The following is a 19,841-nucleotide window of genomic DNA, read 5'->3' on the forward strand; positions in this document are numbered from 1 at the left end:
ATTTAGTAACCTGCCAGGTACATTTGTGGAAGAATGTGTGAAACAAATGTTGGTACAGGAAGCCTTTGGTTATCAGTTATGTAGAGCTAGAAAGATATTTCCTTTATTACGTTAAATCTCTTATGGAAGGTTGCACTAAAAGCTTGAAAAGCTGACAAAGAATATTTTAAGTTAAAAGTCTATGTACATTTCAAGTATGAATGTCTTATCATTAGTGGGTGTTCATCCAATAAAAGCAACTATTTTGTTTCCTTATTTTTTTTGTTACTATTTTCTTCACATTTAATTCTTTTGTGTAGAAGACTTCTCTGATAGTTTTCCCACCTTTTATAATTGTATGTATTTGAATTAGCTCAGAATTTTTACTCCTTTGAAAAAGACTTTTCCAATTCACTGTTAGAATGACTTTCTTACAGTGGGGCGTAGGGTGCCCAGCCAAGGGTGATTGGGATCATTTTGTCCAAGAGGTTCGTATTAGGTTGTTTAAATAGGTCATGTGATTACAATGGTAGTCACTGAGAACCACCTGCCCCCTACAAAGGTGAGATTTTAAAGCCCACCTAAAAGGCACTTGAATGCACATATATTTAGGTACATTATCAATCTGCTTTTATAAGTGAAATGAAAATTATATGTAACAAATAAGGACAAATAAGATCTCTATCCAGCTTTTACTGAATTTATTTACCCCAGCGGTTTTGTTTAAGACTTAACATTTTTAAAGAAGTACATGTTTTGTAAAGAAGGAATATTTATTTATTTATTTGGCTGAGCCAGGTCTTAGCTGTGACATGTAGGATCTAGTCCCCTGACCACATCAAACCTGGACCCCATGCATTGGGAGCACAGATCTTAGCCACTGGACCACCAGGGAAGTCCCAGGGAAAATACATTTTTATTTTTGTTTGAAGATATTTTCTTATCTTGCTCAGCAGGAATGGCATTAACCGCTGTGTTCTTCAAAAGAGAACTCTCTTCATCATGCACTTCTTAAGTTATCCTGTTCTAGTCTTTATGCAGTTAGTTTCTTTATATTTGTTAATATAATCACTATATGTTGCCCGTGTAATGTCTGGTAATTTTAAATTTATTTTGTGATTATAATAATAATACAGTAATGATGAAGATTGCTCTATGGGAAGTTTGGTTTAGTTGGTGAAAGTAAAGACACTAGAATTTGAGAAAAGTGACAGCAGTTAATATTATCACTCAATAATGATAATATTATATTAATATGTATCAATATTATATAATATTAATTTTATATTTTATATTATTGTGATTATGATAATTAACATTATATAATATTATAGTGAATATAGAATATAGTGAAGTCGCTCAGTCATGTCCAACTCTTTGCAACCCCGTGGACTGTAGCCTACCAGGCTCCTCTGTCCATGGGATTTTCCAGGCAGTAGTCCTGGAGTGGATTGCCATTTCCTTCTCCAGGGGATCTTCCCAACCCAGGGATCAAACCTGGGTCTCCCGCATTGTAGACAGACGCTTTACCGTCTGCGCCACCAGGGAATGTTAATGTATATTAATATAGCAGTTACTATTATCATTCAGTAATGATCATATGACATTATGCTGTCAACATTAGCATGACACGTTGTAATAATGTACACCAAGGAAAGTTTCTAATGGTTTCATATGTCTTAGTTAAATTTATTCTTAGGTTTTAAGTTTTGTATTATAGGACAGAATTTGGAAAATATGCCATTTACTGCCAGAGATGTGTAGAAAGAACACAACAGAATGGAGATCGAGAAGCAAGACCCTCAAGAATGGAGATTCTTTCCACCCTTCTTCGAAACCCATATCATCATTCTTTGCCCTTCAGTATCCCTGTGCACTTCATGAATGGAATATATCAGGTAGATTAGACTTTCTACCCAGTGAACACATGCTTAGCCCAGAATCCTGTGTATAACCTCTGGGGTGTTGAGAGGTGACTGTCACCCTACTTCTGTCAGCAGCTGGCAGTGATAAACATGCAAATATATTAGATTTCCTGTCAGGAAAGTTGAGTTTTGAAACAGTTTTGCCTAAAAAGGATGCACACTAAAAAATCCATATTGAATGAAATAAGGGAGGATTTTCATTACCATTATAATTCCGATGGAGAAAAGCCAAAGTACTTCAGTTGAGGGCTTCCCCCAGCAGTGTACCGGCTAGGTGAGGAAATGATCACTGACATGGGGTGTGTGTAGGTTTGGTCCCTTTAAAAGTCTCCACATCTTAGAAATTCTCTGGGAAAACTGTCCAGGCCCTTCCAACTCACATCTAGGTGATTGCCTATTAACGGAAGCAAACATATTCCAAAGCTGGCAATTAGTCTGTGTAGCTCTAAACCTTTTATCATGGAATTCAGATACTTAACTGCATATTAAAGAAACAAAAATGAAATGCTTTAAAGTGTTCATATGTTTAAATGTATTTCTTTTTTGTTTTTTTCCCCTTTGTTTAAAGATTACATACTGTTCTGTGGTTCATAATGGGCCAGCATAATATCTCTGTGAGAAGTTTATAGCTGTCAAATGATCTTTCTATTTTGAATTCACGTCTGTTGGCTGAAGCCAGGAATTCTTATGTCAGGCTAATGACTAAGATGACATTAATTTTCTCCAGTGGAACTTTGAAAAAAAGTTAAAGCACCTAGATAAATATATGTTATCATTAATCATGCATCAGGTATGCCCTGTTTCCCCCCTGAAATCTAGGTTTGAAATGTGTGTACCTTTTAAGAGAAGGACTATGTTGTTTCTGTTTAGGTAGTTGGATTTGATGCATCCACCACAGTGGAAGAGTTTTTGAATACTTTGAACCAAGATACAGGGATGAGGAAGCCAGCACAGTCTGGATTTGCATTGTTCACAGATGATCCTTCCGGCCGGGATTTAGAGCATTGTCTTCAAGGAAACATCAAGGTAAAACCAACTCCTTTTAAGGAGGCAGACCAAGGAAACAGCAAAGAAGTTATTCTGCTATTTGCAAAAAGTTTAGTTCAAGAATTTTCCAAAAATATAAGCAATCTGATCTTCATAATAAAAAAATATTATTGGACTTTGTTGAAGCCAAGGAATTCTGAATAAAATCTGTACACACATACATTGTTACTGTTGTTTAATTGCTAAGTCATGTCTGACTTTCTGTGACCCCATAGACTGTAGCCCACCAGGTTTTTCTGTCCATGGAATTTTCCAGGCAAGAATACTGGAGTGGGTTGCCATTTCCTACTGCAGGGGGTATTCCCGACCCAGAGATCAAACCCACATCTTCTGCATTGGCAGGTAGATTTTTTTTACCACTGAGCCACCAGGAAAACCCCTCACACACATACATCCTATGTGTTAAAGAGAGGAAGAGGATTAATAATACTCATAATACCCTAAACATTAAGGTAGAAAGAGTGGAGGTATGGAAGCTCTAATAAAATGGTTTTCCTGGGGCTTCTTGGGTAGCACAGTGGAGAAGAATCTGCCTGTCAATGCAGGGGACACAAGAGATGCAGGTTTGATCTCTGGGTCAGGAAGATCCTCTGGAGTAGTAAATGACAACCCGCTCCAGTATTCTTGCCAGGAAAATTCTACAAAGGAGCCTGGCAGGCTACAGTCCATAGGGTTGCCAAAAGTTGGACACGACTGTGCACTCACGCACACACGTTGTGTCCCAGGAGCGGGAGCAGACCCTTTGGGGAATATAAAGAGGGAACAGAAATATTTCCTGCCAGAGTGAACTTCTAATCCACTTAGGGAAGAATAGCCTTATACACTGATAACTTTAAAATTGAAAATGATAAATAGTTTAAGAATGTGAACATTTTACAGAGGAAAGGATTACATTCAGTGGAAATTAGGGAAGAGCTCAGGTGGACTTTGACTGGTAGAAAATGCACCAGGCTTCCCTGGTGGCTCAGATGGTAAAGAAACTGCCCACAACGTGGGAGACCCAGGTTTGGTCCCTGGGTCGGGGAGATCCCCTAGAGAAGGAAATGGCAACCCACTCCAGTATTCTTGCCTGGAGAATCCCATGGACTGAAGAGCCTGGTGGGCTTCAGTCCATGGGGTTGCAAGGAGTCAGACATGACTGAGCAACTAACACACACAAGAAAATGCACCTGTGGAAAAAAGAAGCAATTCCAGACATAGGGAAGATCATGAGCAAAGATAGAGAATTGGAATATTCTTTAAAAATGTTTTCTAGGTCATAGTAAAATAGCTTTAATGAAGTTTCCATCTAGTGATGGCAATGATTAAAAACAGGATGTAGAATCATAAGGAACCTTAGAGGAATAACCCACTTATTTTGCAAATGAGGAAACTGAGGCCGAGAATGAAAAATAATGTATGGCAAATCAAATAGCTGGAACCAGGTCTGGATCCTCTTACTTGACATGGTCCTTATTGCTCTTGGGAATAAGTACCTTGTTATGGAATAAAGGCACTTCTCTGATTTGGAGGTGAAATATCTGGGGCAAAGCAAGGGATGTACCCATGAGTTTAGAGCATATAAAACATCAGTACTTTCATTTCACTCCCAAAGCCCAGCTCCATTTGCAGAATGATCTGTGGATCTTCATAGGTTAAATATGCAATATGTTAAAACTCATACTTAGTTCCTTAGGAGTGCTGGTCAGAAGACAGGATTTCCACCCCACTCCCACTTGTTTCTTCAGAGGCATTTTGAGGCATCTAGATAAATGAATGTCTTTTTCTTTGTAGTTTCAAGTATATCCTGTTCAGATCAACATTTGTAAATGTAGATTTTTGAGACAGACATTCCTTGAATACTTTTAATAATTGATCAAGGAGATAAGCTAGTATTTTTGGTTTACTTGAGCTGAGTAAATATTAGGGGCTTTGGTGAATAATTGCTTACCCCATAATTTTAAAAACTTTTATTTATAATTCTGTAAATGACAAGATTTTTTAAATTTATCTTGTTCCTGAAGAATTTTTGTTCTTTCCCCAAGAACCTTAACGTTATATTTCAGATTTCTTTGGTATAACTTCAGTTATCCCAATCTTTTTAAACTCAGAAGGTGGAAAAGTTGCTTTTCAGTGACTGAATCATGAAAAAATTCCTGGAATCTTCTTGTTTCCAGTCTCATGCAATCCTTCATTAAGTTTCCTTTTTGAGTAAAAAATTCATGGCCATAGTCCAAAGTTAATGTGTGTCCAAAAGGATAAGAGGACCATAGAGTGATTTATAATTAAATTCTAAACTCAGAGCTGCAGAAGCTTCAAACAGAAAGCTTCAGTCCATTTGGTTTGATTGCATTAATTGAAAATTTTCAGTCTACAGACATGCTTGTCTTCAAAAAATACCCAATGTGAAAAACATTATGAATCTCCATTTTCTACTTCCCTTCTAGATTTGTGACATTATCTCTAAATGGGAACAGGCTTCTAAAGAACAGCAGCCTGGGAAATGGGAAGGTACGAGAACTGTGCGTCTCACTTATAAAAACAGGTGTGTAATACCATCACCAAGCGCCAAAGTAAGAGTATACACTTATTTTCAAATCATGCACCCAGAATTTAGTTTCCTGTCTAATAGCCTTAAAAGTTATATTTATTTATATGTTTTCCTAAAATGGTAGCTCTATTTCTGTAGGAAGAAACTGTCACTTAAAATTTTGTCTCTAATTATAGTCTTTTAATATCGTGAATAATTATATTTTATAAAAATATGTATTTGGACAAAGAAGAAAACAAAAGGAAAAAAGTAGTTGCTCTCTTAGGGTAGTTGATACAGTTTTTCACTTTCAAAATTTCCTTTAACACTAATATTACATTTTTTCCGTAAGACTGAATATTCAAATATCCTACTATAGATCTGTAATAAGAATCGTTTGTTTACCCAAGTCTTTTAGAAGTGGTATGTTGTATTCATTCATTCTTATTCTTTCATATTCTCTCTTCCTCTGTATTTATTGAGCTTCATCTATAAGCCCAGCGCTTAGCTGGATGCTTTTGATGAAATGATGATAAACACACACACAATCCCTGATCTTTAGGAATTTACAGGCTAGTGAGGAAGATGCTTGCTAATTTTTCTCTGAAAGAAGAGCGCATGGCTGTGTGAGAGCACTTAACAAGAATCCTGTCCTAGACTGGAAACTTTGGGAGGCTTCTTTGAGGAAATGATTCTTATGTCAAGGTCAGAAGGAGGCTGAGAGTGAAAGCGTTGAAACGGGTGGAAAAGGATGTACAAAGCCTGTAGAGGGAGGCTGAGCAGTGTTTCAGGAACTGGGAAGAGCTGGTAGGACTGGAGCACATACTTCCTCAACAAATAAAATTTACTTTAGTATTTATTTATTTATTTTTGGCTGTGCCAGGTCTTTGTTGCTCTGCAAGGACTTTCTCTCGCTGCGGCAAGCGGGGGCCGCTCTCTCGTTGCTATACACGGGTTTCTCATTGTGTTGGCTTCCGCTGCTGCAGAGCACAGGCTCTAGAGCACATGGGCTCAGTAGTTGTGGTGCTTGGGCTTAGTTGCCTCTTGACACGTGGGATCTTCCCAGACCAGCGTTCACACCTGTGTGTCCGGCATTGGTGGGCGGATTCTTAACCACTCGACCACCAGGGAATCCCATAACAGGTACAGTTTTAATAGACTTTAGCATATGGTCAGAAACTAGGGTTTTCTTTATTCTTTTTTTTTTAACTTCTTTTCTTCCATGTATGAGCAGAAGGTGGTATTTAATAAACAGTGTTCACCGACCAGGTCATATTAACTGTACAACAACAACAAAAACAAAAACTGTATTTTGCTTCTTTTATTTGACTCTTACACTTCATAAAATAAGGGATCTAAGATATCAGAGTAAGAGCCTGGTAGAATTATTGCTGTAGTCTTGACTTTAAAATTTTTAGAGGCCTACTTTTGGAATATGTTCCTAGCTCTGATATTGGGATGTAAGAAGTAAAGGTACTGTATAACAGAAAGAATGTAACAGCCTTTGATCCAGTTCAGGATCGCTTTTTCTGATGATTTATCCCAGAGAAATACCTACATAAGTGGGCAAGAGTATTCCAGTAGTTTTTATAACAGTGAAAAATAAATGTGTTAAGGGACACATATTTATTAGTAGGAGAATGGTTAAATAAATATGGTGCATTCGTACTGTGGATTCCTCTCATACACTCGGCCACTAAAAGGCCACCACTGTTTGAACAGACTCCTTTGATCCGAATAAAAGGTCCAGGTGGTGGTAGTAATAAAGAACCCGCCTGCTGGTGCAGGAGACCTAAGAAATACAGGTTCAATCCTTGGGTCAGGAAGATCCCCTGGAGAAGAGAATGGCAACCCACTCCAGTATCCTTGCCTAGACAACCCCATGGACAGCTGGCTAAGGTCCATAGGGTTGCAGAGAGCTGGGCATCACTGAAGCGACTTAGCACATGAGCCACTAGAGCTTCTCTGTTCAGGGATTCATGAGCTGAGTGATTTACAAGAGTTCTGGGTAATGAGACAGTGACTGTTGAGCTTTGGTATCTAAGGTTTTAAAATCCCGTGCTCCTAGAGATATGCAGGATTACTTAGGTAGTAGAAATCCAACAGGCTCTAGTCCTGGAGGAACCTGTTTCCACTCTGGCCCTTTGGTGACTGGCACAAAACAACAGCTGGAAGTTATGGACCTTTTAGATGATTGTTTTAGTTCTGTTGTCGCTGGGAGCAGTGATTCTCAAAGTGTGGGTCCCGGATCTGCAGCTTCAGTATCACATGGAAACACATCGAAATGCCCATTATTTGGTCTCACTTCAGACCTATTGAATTAGAATCTCTGGGGAAAAGGCCCTGGAGTCTGTGTTTTAACAATTCTTCAGGTGATTCTTACTCATGATAAGTTTGGAGAAGCACTGATCCAGAGGTCATGTTGCTGCCTGTATCTTTTGTGGAAGGAAGCCAGCTCCTGGACCTGACCTGCTTGGTTTTTTTATGTACTTAGAAGAGGTTCAGGAATCCTCATTTGGTTTTGTTGGCACTAAATGGAATTAAGTCCATGTCTAAAACTATTGCTAATAATGCATATCTTACGAATGCTGAATACATACTGATTTTGACTATGATGGCCACAGTTGGAACCAAAATGAAATGGATGAAATGGAGAAAAGTGGTCTGAAAGAGACATAAGAATAATGTGCCAGCTCTAGCAAACTCCACCAGGAAGGACAAAAGCAGTCATGAATAACACATTGCCTTGTTAGCAAAACAAATACAATTTAATGACAGTATCTTTGACATCAGAAGAAAAACAACTCAACTATTAAGGTTTAATTTTTAACAGGAATCTGAAATGGCTGGGTAGCCACAGCTATGAGTAAGTACTGTTTCTAAATGTGATCATGCTTTGCATATGTGTATAAATAGCTTAGGAAATAAGCCCTAATGCCCAGTGACACAGTTAGGAGGGGAACTGGCTGTGACCTACCACACAGCTACAGACTTAATTCTTCATCTGTCAAGCACCACTGTGCTAAGCAAAACTAAAGCACCACCTCTCTTTATCATGGAATTTTTATTTATGTTTAGTAATTTATAGAATTTTAATTATTTAGATTATAGGCTAAAGACCTAATTAATAGGTTTTGAACTTGTTCTCATTTGGAAAACTCTTTGGTAATAAAACTATTTGGTAATGTTTAAATTCTATTCATATTTATTAATAAAACACTTATTTAATTTGGTTTAAATTATTTGCCTATTTGAAATTCCAAAATCAAGGCATGTTTTTAACAAAACTAAGCTGGCAAGGGTCTTTGCCTGCAGAGAACAGCTCTTCTTTATCCCATCTTTGAAACAGAAGTTTATTATCAGTAATTCTGTGTTGTTTTTATTTTCTGGAGCATAGTTTAAGGTTCCCATCTCTGCCACCTTAGTGCACTGTGAGAGCATGTATATTGAATCCTAAACCGAGAAGCCTCTTGGCAGGTCACCTAGTTTATCCCATTTCTTCCAGCTGTGTTCACACCAAAAAAAAAAGCTTCTGTATGAAGAGACTCTTGTGAGTCTAAAGACCTCTAGAGAATAATCATCATAGTAGTAGTAATAATAACTACCACCAATATTTATTGAGCACTTAACCATATACCAGGCCCTGTGCTGAGCTCTTTATATGCATCATCTCATTTAATCCTAACAGCACCTCTCAGTAAGTATTATCATCCTCTCCATTTTATAGATGAGGAAACTGAAGCCTTAGAGAGTTACACCATTTACCCAAGGCTACAGAAAGGTTTTTCAAGGTTTTTCTGGCAAATAATTTCCATATTTTTCAATTCTCACCACCATTCATTTATCCATTCATGCCATAAACATCTGTCCAGTGTCTGCTAGTGCCAGGTCTCATTGAAGCCCTAGAGATTCAGAGGTGAGTGGATGTTTCCTGCCTTTTAGACCCTTACAGCTCATGTAAGACATGAATTCTTAGTAATGTGACTACTGCCGTGGCAGTCACACTCTGGCGGAGCAGTGAAGAACATGGCCTCTGCAGAGAAACTGCTGGATTAGCATCCTGGCTCCCCCACTTTCTGTGGCCATGAGCAAGTCACTCACCGTCTCTGGGCCTCAGGTCCCCTTGATGTGAAATGGAGATGAAAACAGTACCTGCTTAGGGTCACCTGAAGGACTAAATGTTAGCAGATGTAAAGCAGTTGGATCAGGGCCTGCTTACACAGTAGATACTCCAATGATATTCGCTCTCACTGTGAATATCACATGTCTGTGTGCAAGATGTTGTGGGAGCAGAGAGGAAGGCCTCGCAGAATGATGACTCCTGAGCGCAGGACTAGAGGTGGTGGCCGTAGAGACCAGAGGAGAACAGGGAAGGCAGGACCGGTCACAATTGCAGGTTTTGTAGTGTTATCAGCAGGCCATGGTGGACACAGGAGTGAAGGGAGAGTGAAGGCAAGCTGCTTCCTCAATAGGTTTACATGGTGATGAGAAAGGCAATAGGAAATACATGCTCTGAGGACTGGAATCTGGAGCTGGCTGGAGGCGGGCTAAAGGAGTACCCAGCAGTACTGGGAGAGCCCTGCGCCATTGCGGTGGTGTGTGTTTGCTGATACTGGTCCACACAGTGATGTGGTTCCCATCACACAGTATTCAGTTTCCTCGATGTCAAGTGAGGACATTTGGGAATGCCCCTGTCGGGCATGTGTGCCCTCCTGCTGTGACAGAAGCCCCACTTCTCTGCCTCAGACCCCCTCAGGGTTGGGGAGCAGTCGGAAGCTAGTCATATTGAGACAGACTCAGGTAGGGTTCCCTGGGGCCTTTCCTATTCAAGATCTGTGGGTTTGATTTTCTGACTTCTTTATCATTCTGGGGACTCGTTAGTTCCTCTCCACATTCTCTCCAAATCCCTGTGTAGTTGTTGGAGCCCACACTGTTCCATTAGGGGCTTGAGCCTATGATTCCTACAAGTTGTGTCCCTGTATGTGTGTCTGGAATTGTTTTTCTCTTCTGTGCCCATAGTGCTTCATCTTCGCTTCCCAGGTGCAGTCTTCCTGGCATGCCAGGAATGATAGAAGATGCACTTTAGCTCTTCTTGTCTGTAGCCATTTGAACATTTGGTTCTTCTTTCCCTCCTATTGTATTAGCAATTCAAACTTTAACCAAGAACCTTCCAATGGCTCAGTTCAGTTCAGTTCGCTTGCTCAGTCATGTCCGACTCTTTGCGACCCCATGAATCACAGCACACCAGGGCTCCCTGTCCATCACCAACTCTCGGAGTTCACCCAGACTCATGTCCATCGAGTCGGTGATGCCATCCAGCCATCTCATCCTCTGTCGTCCCCTTCTCCTCCTGCCCCCAATCCCTCCCAGCATCAGGGTCTTTTCTAATGAGTCAACTCTTTGCATCAGGTGGCCAAAGTATTGGAGTTTCAGCTTCAGCATCAGTCCTTCCAATGAACACCCAGGACTAATCTCATTTAGGATGGACTGGTTGGATCTCCTTGCAGTCCAAGGGACTCTCAAGAGTCTTCTCCAACACCACAGTTCAAAAGCATCAATTCTTTGGTGCTCAGCTTTCTTCACAGTCCAACTCTCACATCCATACATGACCACTGGAAAAACCGTAGCCTTGACTAGATGGACCTTACGCGGCAAAGTAATGTCTCTGCTTTTGAACATGCTATCTAGGTTGTTCATAACTTTCCTTCCAAGGAGTAAGCATCTTTTAATTTCATGGCTGCAATCACCATCTGCAGTGATTTGGGAGCCCCCCAAAATAAAGTCTGACACTGTTTCCACTGTTTCCCCATCTATTTCCCATGAAGTGATGGGACCAGATGCCATGATGTTAGTTTTCTGAATGTTGAGCTTTAAGCCAACTTTTTCACTCTCCTCTTTCACTTTCATCAAGAGGCTTTTTAGTTCCTCTTCACTTTCTGCCATAAGGGTGGTGTCATCTGCATATCTGAGGTTATTGATGTTTCTCCTGGCAATCTTGATTCCAGGTTGTGCTTCTTCCAGCCCAGCGTTTCTCATGATGTATTCTGCATATAAGTTAAATAAGCAGGGTGACAATATACAGCCTTGACGTACTCCTTTTCCTATTTGGAACCAGTCTGTTGTTCCATGTCCAGTTCTAACTGTTGTTTCCTGACCTGCATATAGGTTTCTCAAGAGGCAGGTCAGGTGGTCTGGTATTCCCATCTCTTTCAGAATTTTCCACAGTTTATTGTGATCCACAGTCAAAGGCTTTGGCATAGTCAATAAAGCAGACATAGATGTTTTTCTGGAACTCTCTTGCTTTTTCCATGATCCAGCAGATGTTGGCAATTTAATCTCTGGTTCCTCTACCTTTTCTAAATCCAGCTTGAACATCAGGAAGTTCACGGTTCACATATTGCTGAAGCCTGGCTTGGAGAATTTTGAGCATTACTTTACTAGCATGTCAGATGAGTGCAATTGTGTGGTAGTTTGAGCATTCTTTGGCATTGCCTTTCTTTGGGATTGGAATGAAAACTGACCTTTTCCAGTCCTGTGGCCACTGCTGAGTTTTCCAAATTTGCTGGCATATTGAGTGCAGCACTTCACAGCATCATCTTTCAGGATTTGAAATAGCTCCACTGGAATTCCATCACCTCCACTAGCTTTGTTCATAGTGATGCTTTCTAAGGCCCACTTGACTTCACATTCCAGGATGTCTGGCTCTAGGTGAGTGATCATGCCATCATGATTATCTGGGTCATGAAGATCTTTTTTGTACAGTTCTGTGTATTCTTGCCACCTCTTCTTAATATCTTCTGCTTCTGTTAGGTCCATACCACTTCTGTCCTTTATCGAGCCCATCTTTGCATGAAATGTTCCCTTGGTATCTCTAATTTTCTTGAAGAGATCTCTAGTCTTTCCCATTCTGTTGCTTTCCTCTATTTCTTTGCATTGATCGCTGAGGAAGGCTTTCTTATCTCTCCTTGCTATTCTTTGGAACTCTGCATTCAGATGCTTATGTCTTTCCTTTCCTTCTTTGCTTTTCACTTCTCTTCTTTTCATAGCTATTTGTAAGGACTCCCCAGGCAGCCATTTTGCTTTTTTTGCATTTTTTTTCCATGGGGATGGTCTTGATCCCTGTCTACTGTACAATGTCACGAACCTCCATCCATAATTCATCAGGCACTCTGTCTATCAGATCTAGTCTCTTAAATTTATTTCTCACTTCCACTGTATAATCATAAGGGATTGGTCATACCTGAATGGTCTAGTGGTTTTCCCTAGTTTCTTCAATTTAAGTCTGAATTTGGTAATAAGGAGTTCACGATATGAGCCACAGTCAGCTCCCAGTTTTGTTTTTGCTGACTGTATAGAGCTTCCAGTGGCTACACTTAGCTAAATAAACCCTAGTCATGATAGTTATGAATAAGACATAGTTCTTAACTTCAAGTGAAGGAAATATGCTCAGCACAAAAATGTTCACATGCCAGAAAAGGAGGGCTTTCATCTTAAATTTTATTCTTTTTGTTCTATATCCCTTTGCTGACATCATTTTGAATTGAGAATCTATTTCTGTTACCCAACCATGTTCTTCTACCAGTTAACAGTTTGCCATCATGCAGACACAGATAATTATTTTTTTCAAGAAACCACTCTGAATGATGGCCCAGGCCAGTGATTCTTAAGCTGCTGTGAACAGAAAGAATTATCAGAGCAATGGGGAAGAAGTGCTTTTCAGAGTACACCCCCCCATGCTTCCCCTGAGATTCTGACCTGCTGCCCTCTCATTTCTTGCTATTTGAGATAATTACCATGAGAAATTTTGTAACTGATGATAGTGTGTCCTCTCCTTCGAGTGGATGGGGAAAAAAGGCTGGAAATCCAGTTATAGTTAATTGAGCACACACCTGACAGATGCCAGATCTCAGTCTCTCTTTTCCTGCCTCGGTGTCGTCATGACAGTGGTAAGGTGCGTCACTGTGCTGCTTACCCGCCCCACTGCCACAGCATTTACAATGTTCACAGGGTTCTCTGCCTGCTCTGTAGCCTGGAGTCAGGGCCTTAGAAACCTCATATAAAGAAGTGGCACAGGACTTCCCTCGTGGTCCAGTGGTTAAGAATCTTCCTTGTGATACAGAGGACACGAGTTCAATCCCTGGTTGGGGAACTAAGGTCCCACATGCCGCAGGGCAGCTAAGCTGGGGCCCTCACACCGCAACTAGAAGAGACTCCACGTGCCGCAAGGAAAGATCTGCATGGTGCAAAAGAAGATTTGGCATGATGCATCTAAGATCCAACACAGCCAAATAAATAAATAAAATTTAAAAGAACAAAGAAACAGTACAGTGATTAAATACAGAGGATCACTGAATCGATGAAGAAAGACCTAGGTGAACAAAAGCCAGATCATATTTCAACAAGTAATAATAATAGCCTGTAAACTATATTTGAGATCCTAGGGCTGTTTATCAGAATGTGGCCAAGAAAGAGTCAAAACATTTAAATGTGCAATTACTTTTTACTATCTTTTAGATTCCTGGAGAAAACTGCCCCTATTTGACCATTTGATACTGATTTTTAATTGAAACCTTCATTTCCTATTCCGTTATATCCAAGGAGTGTAGGAAGGACCATGAGTGTTTTTCAGAATTGGGTTTATACAGCCCACTGGTATCAGGTCCTTCCTCAGTAGCAGCTAAGGTATTTCAGAGCATAAAAATAGCGCAGAAGCACCCCTCAAGCTCAGCTTCAGAGCAGTTTTTCTCAGTTTGCTGGTAAATGTTATAAAGAATAGAAATAGAGGTCATCAACAGATCGTAATGATCCAAGTTTGTATCACTGAGAGAACTATTTAGAACAACCCCATATCAGTCCTCTGGATTTCTCTTTACCTTCTTCTTTTGTAAGTATATCATTTAATAAAAAATTTCCTCTTTTTTTACAGATTATATTTCTCAATGCAAGTTCGAGGAGAGACTGATAGAGAAAAGTTGCTGTTAATGTATCAGACAAATGATCAAATAGTAAATGGACTTTTTCCTCTGAACAGGGACCTGGCATTAGAAATGGCAGCTCTTTTAGCTCAGGTAACTTCCATGCTATGTAGAGCAATATTTTGTAAAGATAAAATACTAATTTCTTCACTGAATTAAACATGCTAAAACAATATACCTTTCGTAATTGTTTAAATTCAGTTTGCTGTGATTAACACCTTAAGAATTACAGGCGTTATGATTACAGTTTGACTCCCATTGCTGACAATTGCAGTGATGCAGAATGAGACAACGTACCGTAAAGATAACCTAGTTTCTTAATTGCCTTCAAAGTATCCCACTAGGTTTTGCATTTAATAAAGGATTTTGAGTGTTGAGCTATGGGCTTGTGGATGCCTTGGTGAAAATGTTCAGTAACCAAGCAAGATCGTTCTTTTAAAAAGCTAAAACATTTTCTTCTATTGATATATACCTGTTATGTCAATTAAAATTAAATTAAGATGACTGTAAACCATACATGCAAATTAATAGTGGCAGTCAAAAAAAGAAATATTGGTATTATTTGTCCCTCACATAGAAAGTGTTGGGGCCCAGGGCAGTCTGCCCCCAAATATGCCTCAGTGACATGTTGATTATTTTGAATTAAAGTTACTTTAGAAACAACTGGTGGGAAAAAAATGATATATACTTAAAAAACACTCCAACCTCCCTCTTTTGCCCTAAAAGCTGAAAATAAATCTCCCATGTGAAGGTGTCCTCCCTCTAGGAGGAGGCTAGAAAGCATCCTTGTCAGCAGTTAAGAATTCAAGGCTAAGAAAGCTGTATAAACAAACTGTTACTACTTCACTAGTCTTCTACCCCAAACACAAGGCTCTTTGTTTTGTTAGATCTTGGTAAATAATTGTTTCTTTGTCTAAAAATAATATATAAATAGCTTGCTTTGGTCATTTCAGGGGTTTTGTATCTATAAGTGGGCTTCCCTGGGGGCTCTTTGGGTAAAGAACCTGCTGGCCAATACAGGAGATGTAAGAGACATGGGTTCGATCCCTGGGTTGGGAAGATCCTCTAGAAGAGGACATAGCAACCGACCCCAGTATTCTTGCCTGGGGAATCTCATAGACAGAGGAGCCAAGGGGCCTACTGTCCATAGGGTCACAAAGAGTCAGCATGACTAAAACGACTTAGCATGCATACAGCGTATCTCTGAGACCTCTGTGCACTCAGTTGGTTAATTTCTCCTGATAATTGGTCTGGTGTCAGTTTAATTATTAGACCAAGTTAAAGTTCTCTAGATGGATAGTGGGGAGAAATCTTCCCCTCCCCAGCGGGAGATAGGCATTCTGGTGTGTCTCCAGTCAAGAGGGACGTGTGCTTAGTCCTCTCCTCCATTCTGTCATCATTTTCATGGTCCTGGGCGTCTGCCAGAGCTCCAGCCATTACATCAGTGTTCCAGGCATCAGAATGGAGGAAGAACTGAAGAAGGGCATGCCTTCCTGCTTTTGAGAATCTTCCTGGCAGTTATATAGAACGTTTCCATTTATGTTTCTTTGGTCAAACTTAAGTCACCTGATCTTGCCAACCTACAAGAGACACTAGAAAATGTGGTGTCAGCTGGGCAGCAATGAGCGTTAAAAAATTCAAAGTTTTTATTACTCAGAAAGATAAGAGAATGGTCATGAAAGGCAATGCAGAGTCTCTACCCCACCTGGGTCTCTGCATATCTTAATTAAGGGAAAATGATGTGTTGTTGGCTTAGATTCCCCAGGGTTTTCGGTCTCCTCACTCCTACCATCTCAAGACATCTTAGTCACTCTCTTCATTTTATCTACCACCTATGCCCGTGATTCCCAAATCTTATCTCTCAGTTCATATTGCTTTCATGGGCTCCTTAAGTTCAGCATATCAGGAGCTAATCGTCTTCCTTTTTCTTTCTTCACATTTGCATCTTCTCTGTAACATTGCCTCTGTTCCATCTGCCAGTTCAGTTCAGTTCATTCACTTAGTCACGTGCAAATCTTTGCAACCCCGTGTACTGCAGCACGCCAGGCTTCCCTGTCTATCACCCACTCCCTGAACTTGCTTAAACTCATGTCCATCAAGTTGGTGATACCATCCAACCATCTCATCCTCTGTCACCCCCATCTCCTCCTGCCTTCAATCTTTCCCAGCATCAGGGTCTTCTCCAGTGAGTCAGTTCTTTGCATCAGGTGGCCAAAGTATTGGAGTTTCAGCTTCACCATCAGTCCTTCCAATGAATATTCAGGACTGATTTCCTTTAGTATTGACTGGTTTGATCTCCCTGCAGTCCAAGGGATTCTCAAGAGTCTTCTCCAACACCACAGTTCAAAAGCATCAATTCTTTGGTGCTCAGCTTTCTTTATAGTCCAACTCTCACATCCATACATGACTACTGGAAAAAACATAGCTTTGACTAGATGGACTTTTGTCCACAAAGTAATGTCTCAACTTTCTGATATGCTGTCTAGGTTGGTCATAACTTTTCTTCCAAGGAGCAAGCATCTTTTAATTTCATGGCTGCAATCACCATCTGCAGTGATTTTGGAGCCCAGAAAAATAAAGTCTCTCACTGTTTACATTGTTTCCCCATCTGTTTGCCATGAAGTGATGGGACCAGATGCCATGATCTTAGTTTTCTGAATGTTGAGTTTTAAGCCAACTTTTTCACTCTGCTCTTTCACTTTCATCAAAAGGCTGTTTAGTTCTTCTTTGCTTTCTGCCAAAAGAGTGGTGTCATCTGTGTATCTGAGGTTATTGATATTTCTCCCAGCAATCTTGATTCCAGCTTGTGCTTCATCCAGCCTGGCATTTCACATGATGTACTCTGCATATAAGTTAAATAAGCAGGGTGACAATATACAGCCTTGACACACTCCTTTCCCGATTTGGAACCAGTGTGTTGTTCCATGTCCAGTTCTAACTGTTGCTTCTTGACCTACATACAGATTTCTCAGGAGGCAGGTCAGGTGGTCTGGTATTCCCATCTCTTTAAGAATTTTCCACAATCTGCCAAGCAGGCTTCAAATCTAGGAATCACCCCTGCCGCTGCCCTCCCTCTCCCTTCCCCCCAGTCTCGGGGACCCTGTCCCCTCCTCTCCATGCTGACTGCCATTGCTGTGGTTCAGACCATCATCATATCCTGCCTGCTCTTCTGCATCAGGCTCCTAACTAATGTGTTTTTCTCTGGTCTGGTCCCCCACATACTTTTATTCTCCAAGCAGAATCTAGAGAGAGAGTTCCAGTTGCCTATTGCTTCATGTAAATGACTCCAAGACTCGGCCCAAAATGACAATTAGGGCAGGGATATGTAACGGCAGCTTGTCTCTGCTTCATATGGGATCAGTAGGCATAACTTGTGGACTGGTTGTGACTCTATAGCTTAGGGCTGGAATCACCTGAAAGGTTCGTTCACTCGCACATCTGGTAGCTGATGCTGGCTGTTATTTGGAACTTACGTTAATTGGAACACCTGCTTGTCCCCTCTTCAAGTGTCTGCTTGTGCTTCCTCACAGAATGGTGGTAAGGTGACGAGAGCAATGTCCCAGAAGAGGCAATATGTGGAAGCTGCCATTTTCCTAAGGTTGGGCCTAGAAACTGTGCCATGGTGGTTTTCCCGGCAGCACTGATAATACAGTAACTGGAATGAAGATACCGAAAAAAAATGTGAATCACTGTGTCATTCCCTTGTTTACATGGAAGGACTGTCATGATCTAAACTCTTCTTGCCTCGCCAACCTCATCTCTTAATACTCTCTGTCTTGAACTTTATGGTCCTGAGTTGTATATGATTCACTTATTCTTTCCTTTTATGCTTTACTTGTTTGTTTCCTCTGTTTACATACCTCTGCTCCCATGCCTCTACCTGTTAACTTCAGGTGATCCTTTCATTTTTATCTTAGGTGTCACTCATACCAGAAACCTTTCTTGAATTCTTCCTGGATTGGTTAAATGTTCCTCTTAAGGTTTCGGTAATGCCTTGCATGTATCTGTTACTGTCCTGACCCCAATGGCCTTCCTGAAAGCAAGGGCTCTCCTTATTCATCTTTGTATCTAGCACAGTGCTTTATACACAGTCCATTCTCCACCATGTTCTTGGATGCATGAATAGTTGACAATTTAGTTTACTTTCATAGTAACTTTATGGTCATCAGACTCTAAAGCATTCATACTACACCTAGTATTCCGTTTTTGCAGTGATAAAAAGCTGAGGAAAGAACTAAGTCACATATTTTCTTAGTGATAGGATTAGGAATCATTTCTTATCATGTGCTGGGCTTTGATTATCTGCTTATCTAGGCTTTGATTCTCTAACATCACAGAGGCTCTGATAAAATCACTCTCATTTTTGCTAAAATTTAAGTTTAGCAAATTAAGTGTTTTCTTAACACTTAATTTTGTGGAGAAAGAAAAAATTATCTCCAGGAAAAATTATCACATTCTTTGGAGATACATACTTCTAATGTTTTAGATGAATTTTTGAAAGGAGTAGAAAGGTAAAACAATGCATCTAGAAAATTCTGAGTGCTTTACTAACTAAAAAGTATAATTTCTCCATCTACAAAAGGAAAAGTAAATAATACCTCTGATCACTTCTTCAGAGTAGTTTTTGCAGAGATAAATGAAATACACTAAGGAAATCTGAGCTCTGTAGAAGGCAAAGTTATTTCTGTTGTAATTTGAGTATTAGTAGGTCCTTGTTGATATCCTCTGTCTTAATCAGGAAGTTCTTGGAGCTGATGTTCTAATTGTATATGGTGTCTGGTAATGTGCCATGTTGATGTGAGGCATATGGGGAAAGCATGCGTGCTCGGTTGCTAAGTTTTTTCCCACTTTGTGCCACCCCATGGACTTCTCCTTTCGAGGAGGAAATGGCAACCCATTCCAATATTCTTGTCTGGAGAATTCCATGGACAGACGAGTCCATGGGGTTGCACAGAGTCAGACACGACTGAGCAATTAATACACACACATGGACTATAGCCTGCCAGGCTCCTCTGTCCATGGAATTCTCCAGGCAAGAAAGAATACTGGGGTGGGTTGCCATGCCCTCCTCCAAAGAATCTTCCTGACCCAGGGATTGAACCCACGTCTCTTATGTCTCCTGCATTGGCAGGCAAGTTCCTTACCGCTCATACCACCTAGGAAGCGCCGTATGGGGAATACCTAAGTTGACTCTCCAAATAATTGGAGTTAATTCTCCAAACATTTATCATGATCATTCTGTTCTATACAGTATGCCTGGGGCCAGAGAGAGTGACCTTGAACTTGAATATTCCATTACAGGGTTTCCTAACAGCCACAGTTGCCTTAAATAGCTTACTATGTATGTTTGTAACTATTGTTTATACAACTGCCATAACCTTGGAGGTTAAATCCTGGTCTAAGGGT

General features: G+C 40.3%; 1 protein-coding gene across 1 annotated transcript in view; it reads left to right on the forward strand.

The window, feature by feature from the left end:
• PLEKHH2 (pleckstrin homology, MyTH4 and FERM domain containing H2) overlaps positions 1–19,841 on the forward strand; it is a 101,187-nt gene that overhangs the window by 71,313 nt on the left and 10,033 nt on the right. Inside the window, exons 22-25 of the mRNA XM_018055177.1 lie at positions 1,700–1,877; positions 2,775–2,930; positions 5,378–5,475; positions 14,387–14,528. Of these exons, the coding sequence (XP_017910666.1) occupies positions 1,700–1,877; positions 2,775–2,930; positions 5,378–5,475; positions 14,387–14,528 (574 nt within the window). The remainder of the gene's footprint in view (positions 1–1,699; positions 1,878–2,774; positions 2,931–5,377; positions 5,476–14,386; positions 14,529–19,841) is intronic.

This window comes from Capra hircus, chromosome 11, assembly GCF_001704415.2.
Source record: "Capra hircus breed San Clemente chromosome 11, ASM170441v1, whole genome shotgun sequence".
Lineage (NCBI taxonomy): Eukaryota > Metazoa > Chordata > Mammalia > Artiodactyla > Bovidae > Capra > Capra hircus.